This window comes from Ambystoma mexicanum, chromosome 3p, assembly GCF_040938575.1.
Source record: "Ambystoma mexicanum isolate Mex_15411 chromosome 3p, UKY_AmexF1_1, whole genome shotgun sequence".
NCBI classification, from domain to species: Eukaryota; Metazoa; Chordata; class Amphibia; order Caudata; family Ambystomatidae; genus Ambystoma; species Ambystoma mexicanum.
In genome coordinates, this window is record NC_090925.1 from 937,818,874 (window position 1) to 937,844,628 (window position 25,755).

The 25,755-nt window shown below is 45.1% G+C and overlaps 1 protein-coding gene across 1 annotated transcript in view; it reads right to left on the minus strand.

Moving 5' to 3' along the window:
- The window catches only part of NFS1 (NFS1 cysteine desulfurase), a 1,222,594-nt gene that overhangs the window by 592,315 nt on the left and 604,524 nt on the right, over positions 1–25,755 (minus strand). The window contains exon 6 of the mRNA XM_069652239.1: positions 13,600–13,693. Coding sequence (XP_069508340.1) covers positions 13,600–13,693 — 94 coding nt within the window. The remainder of the gene's footprint in view (positions 1–13,599; positions 13,694–25,755) is intronic.

Below are 25,755 nucleotides of genomic sequence, written 5' to 3' on the forward strand. Positions count from 1 at the left end.
TCTTGGGGGAAGGATACATAAATCAAAAACCCAGGCACATCATGTGACGCTATTCACACAGTGCCAATAGACGACCCCCCCACGCCCTCGCCACACACCTCCTCACTCCTCCTCCTCACGTGCTCAAGGGCTGTGTGGCCCCGTTTCCATCTCAAGCTACACCTGCCAGGAGTGCATCTGTTTCGGAAATAAGGGAGCCGGCGTTCTCTGCATGGACGGAATTGAGGGTCTGTGTTTGGCGGAAGTTAATTTTGAAAATAAGCATCTCCCCTTCCCACGTCAGTCTTGATGTATGTTTCTGCATGTATTATACGGAGCAAAACGGTTTCGGCGCAAACAAATTAGTTGCGCAATTATTGCGGCTGTTTCCATTCCAGCTTCTATTAAGAACACATGATATTTATGTGAGCAATATTTGTTGCCTCCAATCAAATGAAAAATAAAAGCAGACAAAACGGTGCAAACGTACTTGCTTTTTGTTTGTCCTTCTGCAAATACTGATAAGCTGTTTCAATAATTGCACCATTTGCATGCAACAATGCGCGCGCGCGCTGCACAGCAGTGTCGGGAGGGCGCCAAGTCAGACGGGGTGTGCCTCTACCCGCTGTAATCGGGAGCGAGAACCCCAAACTAGTTCTCTTTCCACGCTTGTCTGCTTTTTTTTGTTGTAGCTCTCTCTAAAGACATCAACATCATGGTTTGAAACAGAGAAAGAGACAGCCGGGATTATGGGGCGCCTGTAGGCGACTACATGAGTTACATAGAGTGCCCACCGTTCGCAAAGTGGCTAAGCAGAATCTCCCTAAATGCAAGTTGAACGTGTCCGGAATGCATTGGGCACAAGGGATTCAGCTGCTGGGCAGTGAATGAATGCTCGCCACCTGTGCCCGTGAGACAGGACATAGGCCAGTGTGAACCAGCCTGGTTGTGGTTCGCGGGCATCGATGCATGATCCTGCCCGCTTGTGGATTATTTAGGCGCGCGCCTGCCACACGTGCCCCAGTGTGTTTGCATGTGCGGCTTGTGAACGTGCCGACATGCTGTTGCGTTGCTCCTATGACAGGAGACGAGCTGCATCCGCCCGCCAGGCAGGAGGCAGCACATCGAACTGGCAAGCTGCTGCGACTTGAGGCTGGGGCTGAGGGCAGCAAGTCTGAAAGGTAAGGATTATCACCACACTTTTTTTCTTTAAGTTAAAAAAACATCAAATTGTGACCTGAATCGATCCATGCTGGCTAAGTGCCCCGTAGTGATGTTGTAGATTCTGATTTCACAGTAAAATTGGTCAAGTAATGATGACCTTAAATACAATCTAGAGGCCTGCAAGGCGCAAGATGAAGCACAAAGTTTCAGCGCTTCTTCAAAATGTTTATGACCTGCCTTCACTACGGCATAATGCGCGCGAAATGCAATTGCTAAAAGTCACGTATTTTGAAGGTATGTCATTTATCAATGTAAATAAGAATGCGTACTGTCAGCCTTGGCAATCAGCAATGCATTGCCTCGATGCAGTAGCTGAAGCAAATGCGTTCCCTGATATGTTTACTTTTGAGGGCCTGGGTCTTTAGAGCGTACAATCAATTCTACAGACCATTAAATCCCATGCAAGTTAAGGGGAGCGGAGCCTTCGACTTCAAAGGGTCTCACATCTATTCTTGTAAAAATATGTTAGAAAATAAGGGCAACCGAAAAAGCTGATCTTTCCCAATAACGTGGGAAACAAGCAATCCACTAACAAAAAATGCAGTGACTGTGCCGTGGATGTCCAGAGGATGGCATTTTGGAGGCACTCTAAAAAAACGTGTCTCATCACTTTTCAGGGTCAGCTTTGCAGTGCTTAACTGTCAAAGTTTGGTTGGGGGTCACAGTCTCCGCTGCCCCCTCTCAGCCCCAGAAAGTCACTGTCTGGTGTGGGGATGCTTGTGGTGAAGGTGCAGGGGGCAGTAGAGTAGAAAAGCAATCTGCAGCATCGAGAAGCGAAAGGTCGTGACCATGTGTCCATAAATGTTTGCTGTCTTAGTAGTTTTCTATTTGGAGGGTTGTACTGGGCAGGAGGTTTGGGCGACAAATATGCGTGCCTAGGAGGATGGTTGCATTTATCCCTGGTGTAGGCTGAGGAAGACTAACTGCAGTTAAATTCACGATGACTGAGGAGGGAGTTCGGTGGTTTAACTATGCTACAAGATATTTTTTAAAAGCCATCACATTTGCACGGATTCATGATAAATGAAAACTTTCTGCGTTCATTTCTGCAACGTGTTACCAGAGGGTGTGTACGGTGTTTGGAGGGAGAGGTTTTGGATATAGAAAACTGTAACTTATGTTCCAGCAAATGCTTTATGTGTGACAGGACTACAACAAACCCCCAGCAGGAATCCCTGCAGCATTGGAGCTTCCCCAGACATTCTTTTTGTATTTTATAGAAAAACAAAGCCCCATAGTTCAATCCTCATCTCATGCTGGGCCCTCCTCTCAAACTCTAGGAAAAGATGTGGAACTTTTGCCCAGGAGAACGATCAGGGTTTTCCATATCACAAAAACTGTGTGATCTTGGGCACATTATGGTATTTTGTGCTTCAATCCAATTATATGACAATTCATCATTTGTTTGCAGGCTTGCTTATACAAAGCAACATATGGAATCAGAACTTTGGGTGTACTGAATAGTAGGGATGTACTGAATATTAGGGGTGTACTGGCTTACAGAGAACTCTGGAGATTTCCTGATGGGCCTCTTTTGTGCGGTTACCCATTTTATTTGCACATTTTCTCATGGGAAATGTATGGGGCTTGCTCATACTGTGTAATATAGGGCCACTTTAAAAAACATTTCCAGGGCCTCTTTTGGTTCCCAGTCCACCCCTGATGGCACGCTCCTGCGGGGCGACTTCAACATTATAGCCTACTCAATGTTGGACTGGTGGTCTTGGAAGGGGGTGGACAGAAGAAAGTTAATAAGGACAACAGTGATTTTGGGTACCTTTTAACTTAAACACTTTTGGGTTGATGTCTGGCAGTATAATTTCTCAGGGCCGGTGGGATATATGTTTTTCTCGCCTCCACAGTAGAAATACACAAGGATAGTCGGCCTATTGGTCCTGCAGGAACAAGCTGCTGATGTAGTGGCACCCAAGGTGAAGGTGATTACATGGTCAGATCATGAGCTAGTAGTAGCAGACTGGAAAGTGGCGAGTGCCTAGATGGAGATGTAACGATATACAGCTGAAGTACCCGGTTTTCAGGGACTTCCTGGTAAAGGAGATAGCGGCATACTTTCACTTAAGTGATAAGTGGGAAGTGCCTATGGCAATGATATGGGAAGCAGTCAAAGCCACAATTGGGGGCCTACTTATAGAAGAGCGGGCAAGGAAAAAGAGCGAAAGGTGTTTGGTTGAAGGCAGACTGAGATCCCAGCTCACGGAGGATTCCAATAGAGAGGAGCTCCTAGAGGAGACTAGAGATAAGAGGCAAGAGCTACACTCGATTTTGATAGGGGAGGTGGTAAATAAAATGATACACCTGGCAGAAATACTATGAAAAGGGAGATGCAGTTGGTACACTGCTGGCAAACAGGGTGAGGGGGGTGCTGGATAGAGATGCGAGAAACCAGAAATCTCACCTTCTAGTCCCCGGGGGTCTTTCTCTCTCTCTCTCTCTCTCTCTCTCTCTCTCTCTCTCTCTCTCTCTCTCTCTCTCTCTCTCTCTGGTGGTCAGGGCACGGCCATTGCCTTTGGATCCAGACCCTGGGGGTGGACCAGTGCGGGAGGATCCCTGGGTGAGGGATCTTCAGGTAGTGGGACACCTGATGGCTAGATGTCGAATCCCCCTCCTTGTAACGCCTTTACCCCATCCTACCGGGTATGATATTTAGGAACTCTACCTCCCTCCCCCCTTCACTTCACGAACACTTTCACACAGACAGCCCGCTCTGGGAGAAAACAGACTCACACCGGAGCATTGTACTCGACATGTCCAACTACTATGGTCAGGCAAGGTCAGGCAACTACTGGTAACCACTGAAACCCGACGTCCATTAAACATTAGGCAAAGCACACAAAAGAATAGTATTTTCCCGACAGCAGCTGAACGAGGGAAGAAAGACGGCAAACCAAGAAGGGTGCGCAATGAAGGAGATACCCTTGATCTTTCTGGCAAGAAACCGTTACTTTCCAGAAACCTTCAGATTAAAAAGCGTAAAACAAGGAAACCAGACTGAAGAATCCTGTATTGTGTGTCAGAGATACCTGGGGCCCTCCTGCACGGCTGACCAAGTCAGGGAGGAACAGCAACCGCTGTGGTACCGTCCTTGGCACCAAGATCAAAGCAGCGCCAGAGAGATCAACACAGTCGGTGAGTTGGGGAGACAGATGCAAGACCGGTCTGTGTTGAAGTCAAGGTTATAAGCGGCAACATTGTATATAGAGCGCAAGAACAAAGATTTTTAACACGTGTGATGAAAAACGCGAGGAAAGCTTAATTGCTGATGGATGTTTGAAAATTAACAAAGAAAGATACAATACTAGTGACAAAGTGGTCCGGCACCACAAGGGTGCTCAATCGAAGATCTCTGTATGGTATCCAGCCAAGAAGTGGCAGAAACGAAAGTAGAAGATTGGTGTTACGGTCACCTGAATTCCACAGGGGCGTCGAACGAAGCTGGACTGCTGCGGTCTCCACCAGTGTGACTCGTAGCGAAGTGATGATCGACTGCACTTGCCCACTCAGTTTCGTCTGCCTGGCCCGCAAGAATATTTTCCTAAAAGCAGTAAAGGGGATTAGCCATCCGTGGTAGAGAGGTTACACTAACACTATTTTCCCTGAAAACTTCCAGTATTCCCCTTCATAAAGTCTCACCTTATTGTTTGGAAGGATGAACTCTCCATCCTGCGTGGAGTGCAGGGGCGCGTAGATGTTCAGTTACTTCACTGATCCGAAGGTATTTGGCAGAGTTCCAGACAACAAAGACTCCGAGGTAAGTAGTGTGTAAACCAAATGTATAGTTCTTTTAGAGTTCAAATGTCTGTTAATTCACTCTTGCTCCTTTCATACCTTTTCCCATGCAGCGTGATCCAAGGAGTGAGTTTGCCTCGATGGATGAAGGTAGCGCTTAGGTAAGAGTCAGTTTGTACCAAGCACTGTCTAGCAAGTAATATTGTTCCAAATGTAATTAACCAATAGTGCTCTATCTTCTTTGCAGGTGCACCGCCTTGCTGAAAATGTCTAACGTAGGATGTGACCAGCGCTGCCTCGAGCGGTAAAATTCAGAGTAAGTATCTTGCGGTAAGTAAAATAATGTCTTTGGCGGAACCCCGCTCACCTTGTGTTTGTTCTTGTCTTTTCAGATGGTGATATTTCGGGTGGCGATTCAACGGGTGCTGCGCCAGGTCGTGGAGATGCTCCGAAGACAGGCGAGTATGGCGCGGCGCTGCAGCTGGCAATGCGACGCGGTTTATTTTAATGTCTTTTTCCTTTATCCACAGGTGCGGCTGCTCCAGGAAAAGCTGATGACCAAATGGAAATCACCTTGTTCTAACCTTCTCTTCTTCTTTCCTTTTCTCTAGGATCGGCTCCGGACACAAGACCGGTGTGGCTGTAGACTGGATGCTGGACTGCAGACACGGTGAGCGTTACGCTGCTAAGATGCAGAATAAAGCAAAGCGTGTGCTGCTCTTCGGGCGTGGTTTAAATAGCATCAAAAAAGTAGTTCCCAGGTAAGAAGTTCCAGTACCACACCCAAGCAGCAAAATTGTCCCTAAAGGAAAGTAGTCCCTTCATGGCCTCATGATGGCCTGTACATGAGTTCTTTGCAGGATGACCTGCATAGTTTAAAGTTGGCAATATGAGCTGGCGCCTACGGCGCCAGGACTGAACCCATATAGCCCCTAGGCAGGGTTTTGGGAATTCATGTGTCTTCTTGGGTGCCTGTTCCCTGGACAGATGGACCTGTTCCGGATGTCTGGAGGCAGGCATTGTGACAATTGGTTAGAATGAGAATTAACTCGAAGTGGTTCTGCAACGGTTTAAGCAAAACTCATTGCACATTCAAAAGTCTATGATTTTTGATACAAAGAGTGTTAAAGGTCTGAGCCCGAACGACAGAGACCAATTGTGGACATTGTGCTAAAGGGGTCCGAGCCCAAAAGGAGGGAGATCCATGTTTGGAGCCCGGTCAAGGTAAACCAATTGTGAACATAGTGTTAAAAGGGGGCCCAAGCCTGAAGGAGGGAGACCCATGATTAACACGAAGCGAGAACTTGTGAATGTGAAAATCCTGGTAAGAAAGGAACTTTGCTGCTTTTTTGTTATGACGGGCCCTCTGCAAGAAGAGACTGTTATTGGGAAAGAGGCTATGGAAGAAGGCCCCGTACCTATGCTTTGTACTGTATCTTCGTGGCAGAGAAGCGAAGCACGAACATGCCGCCATGCCCTGTGCTGAAAAAGTGGGGAAGGGAAGCCAACTGCTCAACTATACTGACATATTTCTTCAACACTTTTCTTTTGTCATACATTATTGTTCCACGCCATTTGTATTTATAAGGAGACTCAAATAGGACTGCGTTATATGATGGTCGTAGCTTGCTCCCATCCTTATATTTAGGCTTAGATGGGAGTTCAATGAGCCCATTTAAGTTCAATAAACACCCTTGAACTTTGATCGCTTGTGTCTGTCTTCACTGTTTGATACCATGCCTTCCGTACAGAGAGGAGGGTTGACCAGATACGTGGGGTAGATGGGACTCTAAAGGGTAGAGGGGGAGATAGCCCAGCTCAATTTGCAGCCTATTACGGACAGTTGTTTGCCCAACCGGCTACAGCTTCGGGAGATGATACATCATAAGTGAGTTGCCAATATCGCAACTTATGGAGATGGAGGGTAACTTATAGAAGGCAGAGGTCACGGTAGAGGGGGATAGTATTGGTTGATAAAGCAACTAAAAATGGGTAAGGCTCCCGGGAAAGACTTGTTAACCGCAGACTTTTACAAGCAATGCCAGACTCTTTTGGCGGATCCCATGGCGAAGCTCTTTAACTCGATCACAGGGGAGGGAACAATACCAGTGTCATTCCTACAAATGCTAATAACGCTCATTCCAAAGCCGGGGAAGGATCACACATACTGTGCCTCATACTGGCCCATCTCCCTGCTAAAAGTAGACACAAACATTTTCGCTAGAATACTTGCATCCGGCACGAGCTTCAATTACCTAGATTGATCCCTTTGGATCAGACTGGCTTTATTTTGCAGAGGCAGGGATCTGACAACCTGCACAAGACGTTGCATATTCTCAATGCGCCGATGGTAGAAAGAGATGGGGCCCTCCTCCTTGCCCTGGATGCCAAAAAACCTTTCATCAGGTTAGCTGGGCCTTTCTAGGGTGTGGGGTTCTCTCTGCTATTGTGATGGGCCTGAAATGGATGGGGTGGATCTCAGCTATATATTCAAAGCCAAATGCCAAGGTGGTGATTAACGGGAGCGAGTCCCAGGGGTTCCCATTACAAAGGGGCATGCAGCAGAGATGGGAAAGGATGCAGGAATCTCAGGGGTCACAAGGGAGGGGTGGAGTACAGACTAAGCATTTTTGCTGATGATGCCCTACTTTATATTACTAATTCTAGACAGACAGTGCCGTGCCAGCTGGAGAGCCTAGCCCGTTACAGTGAGCTATCCGGTTTTTAAATTAGCTTAGATAAATCAGTAGCCTTTATGGGCAAGGGATTATCAAATGTCGACAGACTACACAGGGAGATTGCCGTTCCAGGAGTGGGAATATAGATTTAGATACCTGGGGATAGAGGTATCACGTGATTATGGTGATGAGTACGCAGATAATTATTTACCACTTTGATTGGTGGTGCAAGCCGACCTTGCAGATGGGCTCGGCTATCACTCTCAAAGATGGCACGCCTGAATTGGATTAAGATGGTAGTCTTCCCCACTTTTTTGTTCTTTTTACAAAAGCTCCCAATGGCGGTTCCATCGTCCTTCCTGGATGAGGTGAAAGGTGCCCTGCTGAAATCTCTCTGTGAAGGGCTAAATACAAGGTTGCATATAGAGACTGGATCCTCCCAAGGGTGGAGTGGGGCGTTAGATTTCCAGACTTGAAAACCTACTACAGAGCAGCCCAACTCTGAATACCGGTTGACCATCTAAACCCTCAGTTTAGAAAGTGGTGTGTGCACACATAGATAATGCAATATTGGATCCAGTTTTGTTGGGGGAATGGTTAGGGGTTACCCGGTCTCCGATCCCAAGGAGAGTGGTTCAACACCCAGTCCTTGCAGGTCTATGGTCCCTCTGGAGGTAGGCTAGCGACACTCAGTGGCTTTCCACATGGCCGTCTCCCCTGAGCTGCATCTGGGCCCCCCTGGTGAAGGATGGAATGACAGAGCCACTACAGTTCCAACTCTGCTAAGAGGCGGGCCTGAGCAGGGCTGGCCAAATGTGGATAGATGGGAATTTTGTCACTCTGGACAAGTTCGAGGAGTGTTTATGCATTGGAAAGCGGTCCGTGTTGCAATACATCCAGCTAAATGGTGTGATGACGGACCGCAAATGGATGGATAACCTGCATAGAACGCCAATTTGAACAGCTTGTGATCGGCAACGTAGGATCCATGGGGGCTCATAGCGCGGCTTTACAAAGCTATCCTGCTAGCGGAGCATAGAGACCCACTGCCTGCTAGAGTGAAGTGGGGAAAGGAAATTGATGTCCTTTGGGCGCAAATGTAAATGTGTAGGAGGGATTCTCAATCTACGGTTTCTCTGCAGTACAGGATGAATGCCATAGAATTGCTCCACAGGTGGTAGTACCCACCGGCCACATTGTCTAAAATGTACAAGGCATATGAATGCCGATTCTGGAAATGTCGCAGTGTGGTGGGCAACTACTGTCATATGTGGTGGGGGTGAACGCACGTGCAGAAATACTGGAGGGCATTCCAGTCATGGATCAAAGGGATTGATGGGGTCCCCAGAGTGCTTTGCCATGGATGCTCCTGTTTGGGGTGAGGTTGGAGGAAGAGACAGAGGATGGTGGGGGTGGGGGGGGGGGTTATGGTGAGTGTCTTGTTAGTGGCTGCCAGAAGTTGCCTGGCTCAATATTGGAAGAGAAAATGTTTACCTACGGAAAGAGATAGGGTGACTTAAGTTCGACCCATATATGACATGGAGTTTCTTTCGCACCTCTTGGAGCAGTCGAGGTCTAATATTGAACATCTATGGCTACCCTTCATTGACAAATATGGCCGACAGACAACCCTGAACCATTTGTTTGAGTTGTGTAGTCGTCCTCGATACAACCAGATTTGGATTGAGTAAGCTGCATGGCACGGTGGTGGGTGTGGGAGGTCTATACACAAGGTTGTCAAGTCATGTTGGTTACTGAAGACAAGTCATGATATGGTTGGTATTTTCTTGTTGAAAATATCAATAAAGTTCAATATTGAAGTTAAAAAAACTGACTACTGTATAATATGGGAGCATGCTCAGATAACCATGTTCAAAATGTATGACAAGATAAGAAGTAAAACAATCATTATCAAAACTATCTCACACCTGCACTATCTGCGATGGTCAATACTATTATTCAAAAAACACATGTCCTGTGATCTATTGATGTCAAATATGTGGCTTGATAAAAGGAACAAGCACATTTTATTGAGACAGAATAAATGTCCTTCAGGCTAAGGCTCGCTTTAAAAACTGTCATAATCACCAGCTCACTAGCGGTTTCTCTGCCCACAATAGATATAGCAGTGCCGGGCGACATTGCATAAACTGCCTGTCTCTCCAAATAGTTACCAGAGTCCTTGCTCTAATATCTCTGCATACTGGGCAAAACAGCACAAAGTGCAAGAGATGCTCCTAAACCTCACAGCAGAAGCAACCCTTTCCTTTCTCTGCTATTTGACCAGCGAGACAATGTCGTTTTTTAGCGGGAGATAGTTAAATCTTGTCCAGGTTAAAACAATACTTTCTGACGGATTGTTTGCCCACAAAAAGTAACTTTGAATTGAGTCAGATGAAATAATGGCCAAACTTGTATTTGTGCTCTTCTGGATTTCGCATGATTCTTGATCTTCTTGAATTTCGACAACTGGGATTTCAAGTGGGTAGCAGCTGATTGGCTAATCAAGATGGGGTTGGTCAAATCATGTTCGGCATTCCGTTTACGCAGCCGCTTCCTAACATGAGATAGCTAGGGGACTTCATACACACCCCTGTCACCCAACTGTGTTTTAAGTGTGCTTTGGCTAATTTTTAACTTTTCACACTATACATAGACAACACTTAAACCTTAAACATCAAAATTCATAATATATAAATATATCTGTAAACATGTCACAATATACAAAGATAAAATTGCACAACCATGTAAAACAGACCATGATCTCCCAAAAAAGGTTAATAAAAGACTAAATATGAGCAAAGATTTAACATTAGACATGAAAAAGGCTTAAAAATACTTGCAGAGTTGCTAGAAATGCATAGCCACATGATTGATAAGGCACCAAGCCCAGAATGCATCATTGCGTATACGAGTAATGAATGCTCACCACAAATCTCAAAAGAATGTTTTCATAAATATGATGAAGCATAGGACACTGGGTTAAAATATTCCTGTTAGTTTCAATACAGCCAGTAGCCTTACATAAACGTCAGACGCTTAGACTTGTATGCTCTGCCATCTGCCAGTAATTGCCAGTGTCTGACATTGTCCCAGTCGTGTATAGGGTAATTCTGCGATGAGCAGACAAAGTGAATTAGCAAAAGCCTAGACGGGTTTAGGCATTTCCTGTTGAGTCGTAAGGTGATTTAAATGCTCCTGTGATTTTATCCAATCCCAGACCAACAACTTGGATTTAAGATCTCTTTTTAAAACATATTACCCAACATATGCCTAATTAAGGAATGCATCAGTACAGCTTTAGGATTAGCCCACATTCTTAACCAATGTAGGGGTGGCTCCACTACCATTTCATCTTCCAAATACGGCATGCCTAATTCGGGGCTGATTTTGCAAGTGCCAAGATTATTTTTTTTAAAAAGCTCTTCTCAGTTACATGGATTTCATGTCGTTTCCATAAGCCCATATTGCAGTACCAGGTTTAGCTATTGCCCCAGCGTTGCTACTATAAACCATCTTTATCAAGTCCGGTGGCTTTGAGCTAGACAGGGCCATGGCCCAGATTGGACTCTATGCAAGGTGAATGTGGTTGACACAAAAGCGGAAAAGCAACAGCAGGTGAGGACTGGCCTTCAGGGCTGCCATACCTGCACGGCCACATGCTTAAAATTGTGATCAACCACCTCATTTTAGACAAACGCCCTTTAGTCCTACTGCTGATATGACATGACGCAAGTTTGCATTATTGTCTGTCTGACCCATTTAGAGGCGGCTGATGAGGAACTTGAGCAAGAATTTGAGGCACTCTACGATAGAGGTGAAATGGCTTGTAGATCACAGGATTACAGTAGTAGGATAGAGGTTACAACATGCTGTGAGGCATAAGATCAACTGTAAAGTAGTTACAAAGTATATTATGGGCATAATACTCGCTCTTCACCACTTTCAAAACAGGGGAAAAACCTTTATATTTTTAGAGAGGGGTATCTCCAAATGGATTTAGTTCTACTTTCATAGGAAGATCATGAAGACGTGCAGTGGACGCGAAGGCAGTGTTGCCCAAGGCAAGAAGGGAGCAAAAATTACGCACATTAGGATAAATAAGAAGTAAAAACGTATCATTGGGGAAGGGACTAGATATGGATTAAGAAGCAAAGTGGGGATTAAAAAGGGGAGTAAGCATTGGTGGAAACCAATTGATCAATTGAAGTAAGGAGAAAGGCAGCAGGGGAGGAAGACTGGGTTAGCAGGAGCCTAATGGATATCTGATGGTGGAAGATAGACCTGGAGCTAGTGGGATCTCATTTGAATGAGTGTTGGGCAGGTTGTAAAAAGTGAATAAGAACTGAAAAAGGTAATGGGTAAGAAAGAAGCAGTAGTCTACAAAATAATGTGACAGGTACTTGAGTTAGCTAGAATTTGTATTTGCTTCCTTGAAGAAATCTGTATAGCAGGTATCAAGAATGTGTTGCTTCTTGGTGGGGACAAAAACCATAATACGCTTTCAAAGTTTATAGTTAAAAGGGTTATAACATGGAAGAATATGAAGTTACAATACTTGTACTGTGACAGTTGCAAGGAGTCTTCCGATTTTGATATATTTATACTGCGCTCCAAACGGACTGAACCGTATAGTGGCGCAGATGAAATGTATACTCAAGCTGGTACAAGAATTAGAATTCATAGATGTATCTGGCATAGAAATAGCACTTCAACCATAAATGAGATATAATTTAAACAGGAACGTTTTGAGTACTTTACGGAACTTAAGCAGAGTGTCTAATCTCCCTAGGTAAACTATTCCAAAGTCTTGGACCAATTACCGAGAATCTTCTGTCAGCTCTCGACACAAATGTGGATGATGGATTAACAGTGATTGGTCATTTGATCGTAGACATCTGGGCGATTTATAATACCCGAGTTTATCCTTCAGGTAATCCGTTGCCAGGTTATTCAAACATTTGAATACCAGACTAGCCATTTAAAATTTTATCCGGTCTTCAACTGATAACCAGTGGAGAAGTCAGCGAGAGGGAGAGACATCAGAACTTTTCAACCTCACTGCTGCGTTCTGCGCTCTTTGCAGTCTACTAAGTTGTTTTTTCGGAATGCCCACCAATTGACTATTACAATAGTCTAGGTGGGCATTCGTGAGCATTCCCACCACCTGTGCGTAATCTTCTTTTGCAATATACGGGGGAGTTTGCTGAAGAAGCCTTAGGGAGTAAAATATGTCTTTCACCTTAGCTCCAACCTGGCTTTCGTTATCCAAATTTCCTTGCCAAATACAGCCAAGATTCTTGACTTTTGAGGAAAATGTAAGTTCAACTCCTAAAAGTTTTTTATAGTGGCCATTAAATGCTCCGGGCCAAACAAGATGAACTCTGTCTTAGTGGCATTAAGTTGGAGTTGATTGGAAGCCATCCAATCACTAACTTCCTGAAGACACTCGCCAATCTTGTCAAAACTTTCCCTGACCTTGTCTATTGATATGAAAATCTAAGTATCGTTAGCATTAAGACTGGAAACTAATTCCATGACGTCTCAGAATTTCCATAAGCAATCATAGGTATAAATTAAAAAGAAGTGGTGACAGTGAGTACCCCTGGGGAACGCTGCAATACACCACACTGGGGGCTGATGTAAAAGCCCCCAGTTTAACACATTGTTGGCGATTCTCCAGAAAGGACCTAAACCACTGAATTCCCCGTTTGAAGAAATTGCAATGAAACATTCCTATTAAAACCAGGTTAAGGAAAATTATTGAAGAGGTATTGGGCCATCACAGTTTACAGGTAATTATTTGTTCCCATTTTTTATAATTTGATAATTTGATTGAGGGTGTTGCAATTAAAAAATTGAATAAAAAACAATTTTAAAAGTATGAAATACATTGCACCCTGTGACAACTGCAAAAAGGACACCTCTCTTCAAACAAAAAGTGTTTGTGTAACAGTCACTGGTGACTTACCTATTTCTTTAATAGGCTGTTTAACACCAATCTCATTATTAACGGCCATGACTGATACCAGGCTTGTGTCTGGTTTTATAGATTTCTCCAATTCCTTGTTCAACCGCAAAAAAGAGAAAAGGGGAAAAAGAAATGCAAGTTAACTGACAGTTCTGTTGTTAATAACAAGGCAGGTTCTACAGCATATGTAGATAGAATATGAATTGAAGCAACAATTCATAGTTTTCATAATCTACTAAAAAATGATTTACCTATTCCCATTTTTCAGAGTTGCAAGGCTGGAGAAATGTACCCTCAAAATTTGCAGACAACCAGTGTGGTCAGTCACTAAATTGACTTCTAAGAGTCTCCTGCTGAAAACTCTACCAGTAGATAATGGGTTTTGTCAATAGGATACAGCCAGAAAAAGAGGGGAGAAGCGAGCCGTTCAAGTTTGCATCATGTACTCTTTTCAGTTTAGTTGTAATGGCGTTGGGCAGGTGGCTCCCATGGGCATTGTTGACAACACCGACGTCACCCTTAAAGAATGCGAGTATGCAACACTGCACTTGGCAGCAACAATTAGCTGTGACATTTAAATAAAGTTTGTTGCCTTCAGAATCTTTTGCCTAGTGCAGGAGCAAGCTTGCCTTTTTCGACATCAGCCTCGCAGTAGGCCATGTGAGGGAAAGCCTGAGGGCACAGAAAGGAACAACCTCTCCCTATAAACCTGTTAATGGGCCACAATAGGGTAATATGGGCAATAATAATTAATACTTCAAAGCAGACAAGAGTCCAATAGTGAGTGGTACATTATTTACAGTTCTTAGGAGTATAAAAACAGGATAGTGGACAAAATACATAAAAGAAAAATAGGCTGGGAAGCAGCAAGGACATGAAGGGTAACTGAACCAAGATATGTCAGAAAAACTGATTATCCTTAGATATTTTAAAAGCCACGCTCCATTAATCAATATTCAGATCTATTACAGAGTTAGAGAAGCACACCCTTGCCAACAAACTCGGTTATTCAAAAGTTAATACAATGTATTGCAGTGATAGTACCACAGCTTGTCAATGCATGTTTTGAGTCCCTGGATCTTCATCGGTGCAGGACTTCCAGTGTTGTTAAAAACAAACCATGAAATTGAATTCACATCTCGCAAGAAAACAATATGTGTAGATGGAGAACACAACGCTTATAATTAACTTCCAGTCTAGCAGCTTCACACATCTCTCTAATAGATATAATTGGCCTCTAGACTTATAACCCTTTATAATTTGACTGTGTTTGTGGTCATTTTCCTTTAATACGACTGCAGTCCATTTGCTTCAACTCCTGTTTATAGCTATCCTTTTAGAGCTATTGTAAATCCGGCCACAGACTTGTTAATTTCGCCAATTGAGAAATTCCTGTTACTCCTGCATCAGCTGCAGCTCCATTACCTTCAGATGTATGTGCTTGACTGATCAAAGAATAAGTCAAGCATTCTAAATCGCTATATGACAGAAGTTTCCTAAAAAATAGTTTCAACTAAGAATTTGGTGTCATGGGGGGGGGGCTGTTGTGCAATGCTCGGAGCGACTCGTGTGTCCTGGTCAATCCACTCCAGCCTCGGCAAGCAGCGTGATTAAGGGGACCATCCAGCGGTGAAATCCGAGGATAAAGGTGGCCAGCTATTGGGGAAAGTCAGCGGCAGAGTGAGATTAACAAGTTACTTACCCCTGGTAACTTTCTTTCAACTAGATGTTCCTCACAGATATTCATCATGTTTGATATTCAATATCCAGCTTCAGCTGCTTCGGAAAAAAGTTTTCGGCAGAGGGAGCTGTGCGTCGATGCAGTTGACTCGATGTCCCTCCAGGGGCTCTGTCTAAAAGATAATGTCACCGAAGGCATATATAGCACGTGCAGCGCTGGCTTCAGATCTGTTTTTTTTCCCTTCAGAAGAACTACCCCCATCAACACAGGTTTGACCGTACTAAGCTATGAAGGAGTGAAAGCTGTAATAGCATGGGAAATTCTACTGCGGGGTAGGCTGGGAGTGCGATGAGGAATATGTGGGAAGAACGATAGGTAAAAATTGGTGCAGTCACACTGTGTGAGACTACACAACACTTATTCGCTTAGTATTAGGTAACCCACCTTTTGGTATAGGTCTGTACTACACAAGTTGGTAGTGTGACTGAGCAGCCAGGCATATCTCAAGAGGGGTAAATGTGAGCTGTAGAGCTGCACAATTGAAATTCATAAATACAAGTAACAAAGTACTTACACTCAAGGTTTCAGTTATAAATAGTTATCTATTTAACATCAGTTTTAAATAAGCATTCTTTCAAAATGCAATTCTTTGTTACAATTCAAATATACTTTAAAATTACTTTTCAGAATCAAGACAAGTTAGTGGATGATCTTTGGATATGCTTTATACACAATTCCTACACCCTGAGATGGCTTCAATCACAAGGACAGTAATGGCATTGATATATCACACTAGTATACTTTGTCAATTCTGAGGTTGCAGAAAGGAAAGGTTAGGAAAATAAAAAGGTTAGAACAGTTTCTCAGTAAATGTGAGGACAACTAAATCCTCCAATGAAGTCTAGATACGTCTTTCCCAGCAGTACCAGTATACAATAAGCTGCCACCTATGAGGGACAAACAGTATCAAAGTCAATGGAATAGAAGAGTGCCTTCAGGGAGCAGGACAGCCAAAGTCATTTGGGACATAGTCTATGGATCTGATGCACTTCTTGGATAAAGGTCTTGCTCAAAGTTTGAGAGTTTGAGCCGAAACTGCCGAGGACCTCCTGAGTACTGCCGCAGGAGCCATCCAGACGTCCTCCCTCTTGTCTCCGCAGCTGAGGCCCAGGAACGAAGGGTCTGCACAACTGTAACAAGACAGAATCCAGCTGGACCACTCTTCTAACCAGAGGTACTGTTTAGGCTTGGGTTACTTACCTCACTGCCTGCAGCCACGCTTTTCTCACTTGGGAATTGCACTGGCTTACCCTTTCGAGCAGGCTGAGGTCTTAATTCTCCACACCAAGACAACACAAGCATACTCGATACGGATCGGTTAGCAACATCTTGGAACTGCAGTCCTGACACTTTTTTTTTTTTTTGTTTACTGAGTTTTAATGCAACAGAAAACCTGGTCTTCGGGTTAGATGGTGTCAAAGACAGACATTGTTCGTAATTTTGCAAAGGAAATTCTGAAGTGTGCCGTAATTCTCGAAGTGTAAGCTTACTCAGAAAAACGGAACTGAAGCCAATGGGCGCAGCACGTGCTATATATGCCTTCGATGACATTTTCGAGACGGAGCCGCTCGAGAGGCATCCACGCACAGCACAATCTGTCGTAAAACAAATTCCGAAGCAGCTGAAGCTGGATATTGGATAACAAAGATGAGGAATATGTGGGAGGACACAATCCATTTGAATGCTTATTTTGGGCTCGCGAACCCAGGAGAACCGACGTGACCGCAGCCAGAGGACAGTTCAGGCTGCATGAGCACACGATTGCCGCCTGCAGTCAGGGGACCATGGGACTATATGCAGTGCTGCCAAAAGAAGGGAGGCCTGGGACATCGTCAAGCCCAGCTTGGGGACATCACCGGTACAAACATCAAAATCAGGAGCGGGCTACCATCAGTGGTCCGACACGTAATTATTCCCTGAGTGGAGTTCCCGCCCGGTATTGTAGAAGTGAGAGTGGTGCCAGTGGGAAGGGCATCCAGCGGGTAAAGGCATGCCGATAACTCGGGGACTAGGCTCCCGACTGCACATGGCACCCACACGGGGAGCTGTGAGGCTGGTTTCGCCGGAGCAGTGAGGAGTGCTCACGCAGTAAAAACGAGCAGGGCGGCGGACATACAGTGGGGGCAGTAGGACAGCAACCTCTCCCTCACGCCATCACACACACAAGCAGCGCAGCAGGGGAAATGGAGCCAGTGCGGGGGAACAACAGACGGCCAACAGTGCCCAGGTGTAGGAATACTGTATTGGGGTACGACAAACTGGAGTTGACCGGTAGTGGGGCATTAGTACTGACCGTCAAGGACCATTATAAAAGAAGACAGTGAGAAACAGGATGGCAGGAGGCACGACGCTCAGCCCTGCATAGACATGTTTGAGGTGAGCGGGCTGGCACTCCCAAGAGGCAGCAAGTGTGAATACAGAGGTGACAGAGGCCCTGTCTGGGAGCGCCTGCACAGCACGGGATCTAATGGAAACCAAAAAATATTCGACTGCAACGCTGGAAAGGAAAATAGATGCTGTTGGCTTGGACGTGGGCCTGCTATGCCAGGACTTATAAGATTTCAGACAGAGCAGGAGAGGCAGAGAAAAGGATCTCAGATCTGGAAGACGCCACAACAAGCAGAGGTTCAGACCCTAGCCCAGTAACCACAGGCACTGGAGGAAAGGATGGAGGGTGCAGAAATAATAACGTTCCCATACAGGTTGACGAAGATAGAGGGCCCCTGCCTGGAGCCCTACCTAGAAAACTGGACCAAAGACTAGTCGGGTCAGAGCAGACTCTCCAATTCTTTCTCCATCAAAAGGGCCTACCGGGTGCCTGGCAGACCTCCACTTCCAGGGAGCCCCCCTATACAAGTTATAGCACGACACCTGAACTACAGGGACCGGGACTTTATCCTACAAGCAGCCCGGAAGATAGGGGTGATGGAAGTGAATGGGGGAAGGGTGGCGATCTTCCCAGACTTTACCAGAGCGGTCCAGAAAGCCAGGCAGCCATACAATGCAGTCAAGAAGCAGTGGAGCACGAAGAGGATCAAATACTCAATGATGTTCGTGCCACCCGTAGTGTGATCGGCCCCGCAGGGGTTGAGTTTCTTCAAGAGCACCTCGGAGGCCCGGGACTGTGCTGAGCCCATACGCCCAACAAGGGTTAATGACCTAGAAAGCGGAAAAAGGGTTGTGGGGGCGGATGAGGCTGCAGATCTTAACCAGCAGACATGGTTGCATGTTCCTAGCATTGATACTAAGGGGAACTGCACACAAAGTGTCGGCACACACGGGTGCGAGTGGGAGCGACCAATTGGTTCAGCAGCAGAATACACCTTTGGATGGACAACGGCATTGGAACACTAAGGCATGAATGGCCATGCTGGGCTTGAGCCCGGCTAATGGGTAAAGCCACCACCAAGTTAAGTCTGGCACAAGCCCTAGGAGCATGGGTCGCTAGATTTCGGCTGTTTGAGATCGAAAGATTCATGTTGTGGGGGGCAGTATGAAGTGGAGGAGTTGGGGAGGGGGGTGGGCAATGCTATGCTGTTGGCGTACTCAACAGAGCGCATGATTGGGCATGGCCGCTCCGAGACTATCACTAGGCAGCCTCTGAGACCCAGGTGTTTCCCTGGAGATAAAATAATGGACTGGAGCGGCGATCATGGCGGTTGAAAAAAAAGGGTGCTCCAATGCCTTGCATGGGACGTTAACGGTCTGGTGGATAAAAAATAAAAGGGGGGAGGTGTTCAAATACTATAACAGGCACAAGATTGATGTCGCCCTGTGCTGCAGGAAGCACCCGGATGGGCACTTCCTGTGGGTGACTTGGGAGGGGGCAGTACAAAGTAGTTTAACATGCCAGGATACTACAGACGATCCAGACGGGTGGCCATTTTGGTTATGGGGCTATGTGCCGCTGGAAGTGAAGGTAATTAAGAGGGACGTAGGCAGGAGGTATGTGATGGACGGGGAAGGGGGGGGGATAAAGCATAACTTATTTGCATACATGTGCCGCCGCCCCTCAAAATGGACTTCCTAAACGAAATGCAGGTCTTATTGGCAAGATATGGGTCAGACGTCACGCTACTGGGGGGAGACTTTGATGACGTTATGTGCCAGGTGACAAGACAGGTTGATTCAGGGAGATGGGGGTGGGGGCAACACCATGCCTGCAGCGCGCTTGGGCTGGCCACATTTGCTGAGGCAATAGTGGATTTGTGGAAGGACATGCATCCTGTGGATAGCGCCTTCCCGTTTTATTCAGGGGCCCATGCCACCCTATCTGGCATAGACTACTTGTTTCTCCCTGGCATCGTGTCAGGAAGGATTGCCGAGGCCGAATACCTATAGAGGGGCATTTTGGACCATGCTCCATTAATCGTCACTGTGATCGGAAAAGAACCAAAAAGACAAGGGGATTGAAGGCTGAATGCCTACTACCTGGGAGATGAGGATATTATGGATGGGCTGAGGGAGGGGGACGGAGAGTAAATCTACCATGTATTTATTTTTCACATTCTCTTGCTTAAAATAATTCTAACTCCAATGCATTTCTATGGGAATATTGATTTGTGCTTCTGAATGTTGGCATGTATGCAAATAACACCCAAAGTATTGCGTTAGGCGATTTCAACAAACAATTTGAACCCATGACAGCTTTTGTTAATCCAACAGCAGATAAGGATTTTTGAGGAATCCCAGGCTTACACTGCCCATTACCTAAACGAACTTAGAACCAGCAAGCTAGCGAAATAGCCTCTTATTTACACCTTGGGTTTGCAAAGTTACAATGAACAGCAAGCTGGTGACTACCCAGCTACAATAATTAGACAGTAGTTCGGTTAATGTTCTATACTTTTTACGGTATTTCTACTATGCGTTAGTCCAAATGTTGCAATCTCAACATGTTTCTGTTCTGTTGAAACAAATATCGAACATTCTTCAGGAGAAATAAAACGAGTTTGCTTCCTATTCTGAATGCATAGCTGGCTTCCGGTTGTTAAAATCTGGGTAGCCTGTCATCATAAAAAAAAAAAACAGAGTCCGCTACTATTCCCTGTATTCGCTATTGCTCTATTATTGAGACAATGAACCTGGGCCCATGGTTAATTACCTTGGCTGGCTCTTGTGGGGGCTTCCAACTGAGAGTTTAGTTGTAGAAGGACTGCGACATGGTCCAAGTCTGCCTGTGGCAAAGAAAGTGTACAAAATGTTTTTCAGTCGCTATATCTAGTAAGTATAGAACATTAACCTAACTACTGTGTTTGCAGATATTTTGTTTGCTTCACACTTTGTTTGAGAATAATGACCATTTAGTGTCTGTTTCGTTCCTATTGTTTTATACACAAATAGTTGCACCCTATTGGCTAATGTACATGATTGTGTGACTATTGTACTTTATACATTTGTTTTAATATTGTAATTGATTTGTAATAAAATTGATTTTATATGAAACTAATGGATGATTAGGCCCTCCTTTAGTAGCTAGACCTATCAACATAGCATCTCTATCTCATATGTCTAATTATTGATCCCTTTCCCAGAATTAAATAGAGATTGCACTAGATTAGTGCACACCGGGATTCCTCCCATATCACAAACGGACTATCCAGCTACACCAATTTTTAGAAGGGGAGCACAGGCCAGTCATATACATAATATTCTCCTGGAGGTCATTTATTGGTCAACGGAGAGATCTCCGACAGTAATACCCTGGCTAGAGAACAACCATGGACGGTCTCTCTTAAACTTGCAAATAAGAACCTCATAGCCAAAACGGCTTCTAAAGTGCACACTACCACAGGCGTGTTCCTCGCCAACAACATGAGACAAATAAAATGGCCTAAATTACATTATAACTCCATAGATCCCTCTATATATCGGTCAATGTTGCTAATTCTTGAGGCCTGCCACCACTAAGAGAGCCTCGATAAACTTGTTTAAAAGTCCTGTACCACTCATTAGTAGATAGAATCACCTCTATAGGTCCAAAACCAGACAAGCAGAACAAAAACCAAATTAGACATCTGAGTCTTTGGTTTTGATGGGGATTGTAGATCTGCAGAACTTGCTATTTTGCCAGAGCTGAAAACAGCTATAGACTGCGATCATGTGGCCAGGTCCTGTGCAACCTATAAAACGTTAATTGAAACCAAAAAGAAGGCAGCTTAGTTCCAAGTGTCGGAATACTTAAAAAGAAAGTCAAGTTATACAGATCCACACACTGTATAATTTCTGACCTTTTACCCAATAACTCCATTGTTCACATGAAATGTAATCTCTCATCACTTTACTTTAATAAAATTGTTATGAGCAGCCTTGGGCTTAAGGGCGCAACAAGAAGAAACAAGGAACATATGGGGCCCGTAAGAGTAGATAGGTGGCAGATTCATAAAGGAGTCGTGATCCTCATTTCTAGGCAAACTGAAGGGTCTTTAATTTTTTTTTTTTAATACCTCCACTGATTCAATGCTTCTTAGCTCCAATGGGAGTTCATTCCAAGCCTTCGGGGCAATAGCAAAAAAGGCTCCTTTAGAGACCTTCACAGTTCTACATCTGGGGATAGATAAGAAGTTCTGATTACTAGATCTTAGTAATCTGACACAGGTTTTATTAACCATAAGTTCTTGTAGATATCCTGGCATTTTTCCCTCTCTGCACTTCTGTGTAATGGTCAAAATTCGAAAAAGAATTCTTGACTCGACTGGTAGCCAATGAAGAGTACGTCTTGCGCAGTCACAAAAAACAGATGGCACAAGCATTTCATCAATTTGTATAAAACAGATACAACCCCAGACCAACAACACTATCTGTGGTCAGCAGACACCATCACCAAAACTGAGGTAGAAGAGACACTAAACTCACAAAGGGCAAAGCATCCAGACCTGATGAAATCCTGATTGACCTCTGCACAAAGAAGAGCTCCAGATATGGACATCCTATCTGGCTTGGTTTTTCAACAACTTATAAGTAATTGACTATGTTCCTTCTAGCTAGCTGGCAACATGCTGCAATAGTCCTCAATTTTAAATCCACATTCGAGTCAGTGGACAGAAGTACATTGTGAAAGGTATTATAAGACCTCAAAATGCCGCTAGAGGTTCCAAGATGGCCGCCGCTTCGTGAGGAATTGTGCGCACGAGCTCTGCCCTAAATTAGCAAAAGATATCATGTGATCCTGCTTTTGCTCCGGAATTGTGAACAGCTATTACAGGGAGCTGTTGCTGCTGTGTCCTTGGAGCAGGGAGCAGCTGCGGTGTTGGAAAGAGACGCCAGGAGACTGAGCGCCTAAAGAGGTCATCCTTCATTCTGCGGCCTGTCCGATCAGCACGGCGCCGCTGCTCTGTGGGGAATTTTATTCTTCAACACTTTTCAAATGGGATGAGCCGCGTTAGAGGGGAAAGCCGGCTATCTGGAAAAAGACAACGAGGTGGCACACCCCCGCCCTCAAGGAGAGCGGAATCTCCTCTACATGGAGCTACAGCCAGCACAGTGGGGGGTGAGAGGTGTTGGTGCACCCTCATGTCTGGATCATTAGAGATGGAACACAGCACAGGCTGGCAGGTAAAGAGCCTCCCACCCCCCTCCCCCCCCATTTGCAGCATGTAGAGTGTTCTCAAAGAGGCATCTGATAGAGGGACACTCCCCTAGATCTCCAAACTGCTTCTTGGGAGACGCTGGATTCACAACTCCACTGATACTTAACTTCTGGAGAGTAAATTGGACAATATTGGCAGCTATCTGGTACAGAGCAGGATTGGGATTGGGACAGGGGGGTGCTCTTTTTAAGGCTCAGAGAGGGGCGCCCATGAGGATGGGCAAAATAAGCTGCTACAGCAGGTGACCTAGAATTCCTCATGGTTGAATTGAGGGCTTACCTTAGCAATCTGGTGCCGACACGGATGAGAACAGGACTCTAGCTTGAAGTACTGTTCCACGTACATGCCGAGGGGGAGCAAGGGGAACATTCCCTACCAGGGTACACCGGCGCTCAGCAACAACTGGAAAATCCCCTGCAAAAACTGGACAAAGGACTCTTCGACGTTAGCAACCCAAGGCACTTAAGGTGTCCCCCCCCCCAACCCCCAACTCCCACACCACCTAATACAGACCCAAATATGCCAGCATCAAAAGAGGACTTTGCACAGATCTATAAGGAATTTCAGGTTTCTGAATCTTTTCAACTCCAATTTTCCACATTTACGTCCGAAATCCGACACTCATTAGCAAACTTTGGCAAAGAGATATCCTCCCTGGGGGAACAAGTTGATTCAAATGAAAGGGCTAATCAAGAACTCGCAGAAGAATGCAAACAATCTGACCTTGCCTTGGAAGACCTGATTATAGTGAAATACACTACAAAGACTTTACAGAGAAAACAGGTCTAGGCGACATTCATATTAGAAATCTCCCGGAGACTCTAACGGACACAGAGTTAAACTATACGGTATTGCATATTTTTGCAGACATGATCGCAGAAGAAGAGGTCAGTAACATTCCCTTAGACCGGGTCCACAAGATGGGACTGAAGATCTGAACCAGGCGCTAGCCCTCGTGATGTGCTGGTGGCATGTACATTATACCCACAAAAATAACTAATCCTTGGGGAGGTGAGAAACTCGACGGCAGTCACATAGAATATATCCGTAATACAGTTATATAAGGACCTTGCAAAAGTTACTCTCCAAAAGCGCAGGCATATGCAGGTGGTAGTAAAAACTCTGCAGACAAACGGGATCAAATATAAATGGATGTTTCCATTTGGTCTATCCTTTCCTTTAGACGGCTGACAGCAAAGAATAACCTCCAGAGAAGCAGGAATCGCTTTACTTCAAGTGGAAAAAGCAACAGCAGAACCGTCAGAGGGGAAAAGCACACATCAGGCAGCCAAAATCCTGGGAATGGTCTACATATGAGCGCCAAGGTCACAGAATCAGAGAAACGCAGATGCGAGTGGCCCACAGCCTAAATCGACTACTTGGAGCAAATGCAGCAGGGGAGAAGTGGCACAATGCAAAGAACTAGGTAAAACGCTGATACATATGTTGTAGCGGGCGGGGTGGAACTCAACATTCTTGGAACTTATCTGTTCAAGCAACAGATGGGGTTTTAGCAGACCCTGCACATCACCCTGGGGAAATTAATGACCCAAAGCGGAGGGATTTTACCTCAGGTTACAATAGGTACTGTGGTCTACACCAGTGGACTCTGGGACAGGGATTTGGAGAAGCAGGGGGTGGGGGGTATGGAAGTTTTAAGTTGAAGAAGTTTATGTTTGGGGCAAGGGAGGGGTGGAACTACAGTGCTTCGAGAGTAAAGGTATCGGTTAAGCAAAAAAGCGAAATATGGTTTTGTCACTCATACACTGTAATTAAGGCCTATTGTAATCAATCTTAGTCAAGTGCCTGACCCTGAATGTTCGGGGTCTGAATACCCCGGTTAAACAGAGAAAACTGGAAATCTTTCTGGCGCATTACCAACTGGATTTGGTGGCTCTTCAGGAGACGCCTATACGCAATGCAGATGGGCAATACCGTAAGAGTTTATGCCTAACAATGTTACAGGCAAATGCAGAGGGGAAGGTGGTGGGGGTGATCATAGCAATTAGGGCTGGGTCTCAGGTTAAAGTTTGTCGTACTAAAGTTCATAATGAAGGCCGATATGTTTTCGGCATACTGGACGTGGGCCCCCTGATCAGAACAGTGGCATCTGTATACGCTCCGAATGTGGGCCAGGAGAGCTTTTTGGAAATAAAATTTGCAAACTTGGGAGACTTTCAGCAAAGGCGAAACAATTCTTTTGGGAGATTTTAACATGACTCGGATCTGAGATCGGAGGACGGTCACATGTTATGCTAAACCGCCCCCCACTAACTCACTAAAACAGAAATGTATTTGTACGTCCTTGGTGGATGTTTGACCCACACTTGGAGGATCAGCAAAAAAGGGTTCACTTTTTATTCATATTGCCATCGCTCGTTCTCGTGGATTGACTACGTATGGATATCAATCCCACTCTTGGGATCTGTCACGCAAATTCTTTGCCATACGATAGGGTTGTCAGACCATGCCTTAATCTCTGTAGATCTAGATATCCCACAATGGAAGAGAAATTTATGGCCCTGGAGATTTCCCCTTGAACTACTTACGGATTAAGTGACCAGAGAGAAGATTGATGGGCGAATAGGGGATTTTTTTTTAGCTGAACCCGGTTGGGGAGACAAGGATGAATACTACATGGGAGGAGTATAAGGCTACCTTACGGGGGATACTAATAGCAGAAGGGGCTAATAGAGTTAAACAAAAAAGGGCCATGGAATTAAAAGAAGACTTACGATCAGCTATGAAGATTATGGAAACAAATACAGGGCCAGCGCCAGAAAAATCTTACGGAAGGACAGCAGGTAAGCTAAACCTTTTTCAGAC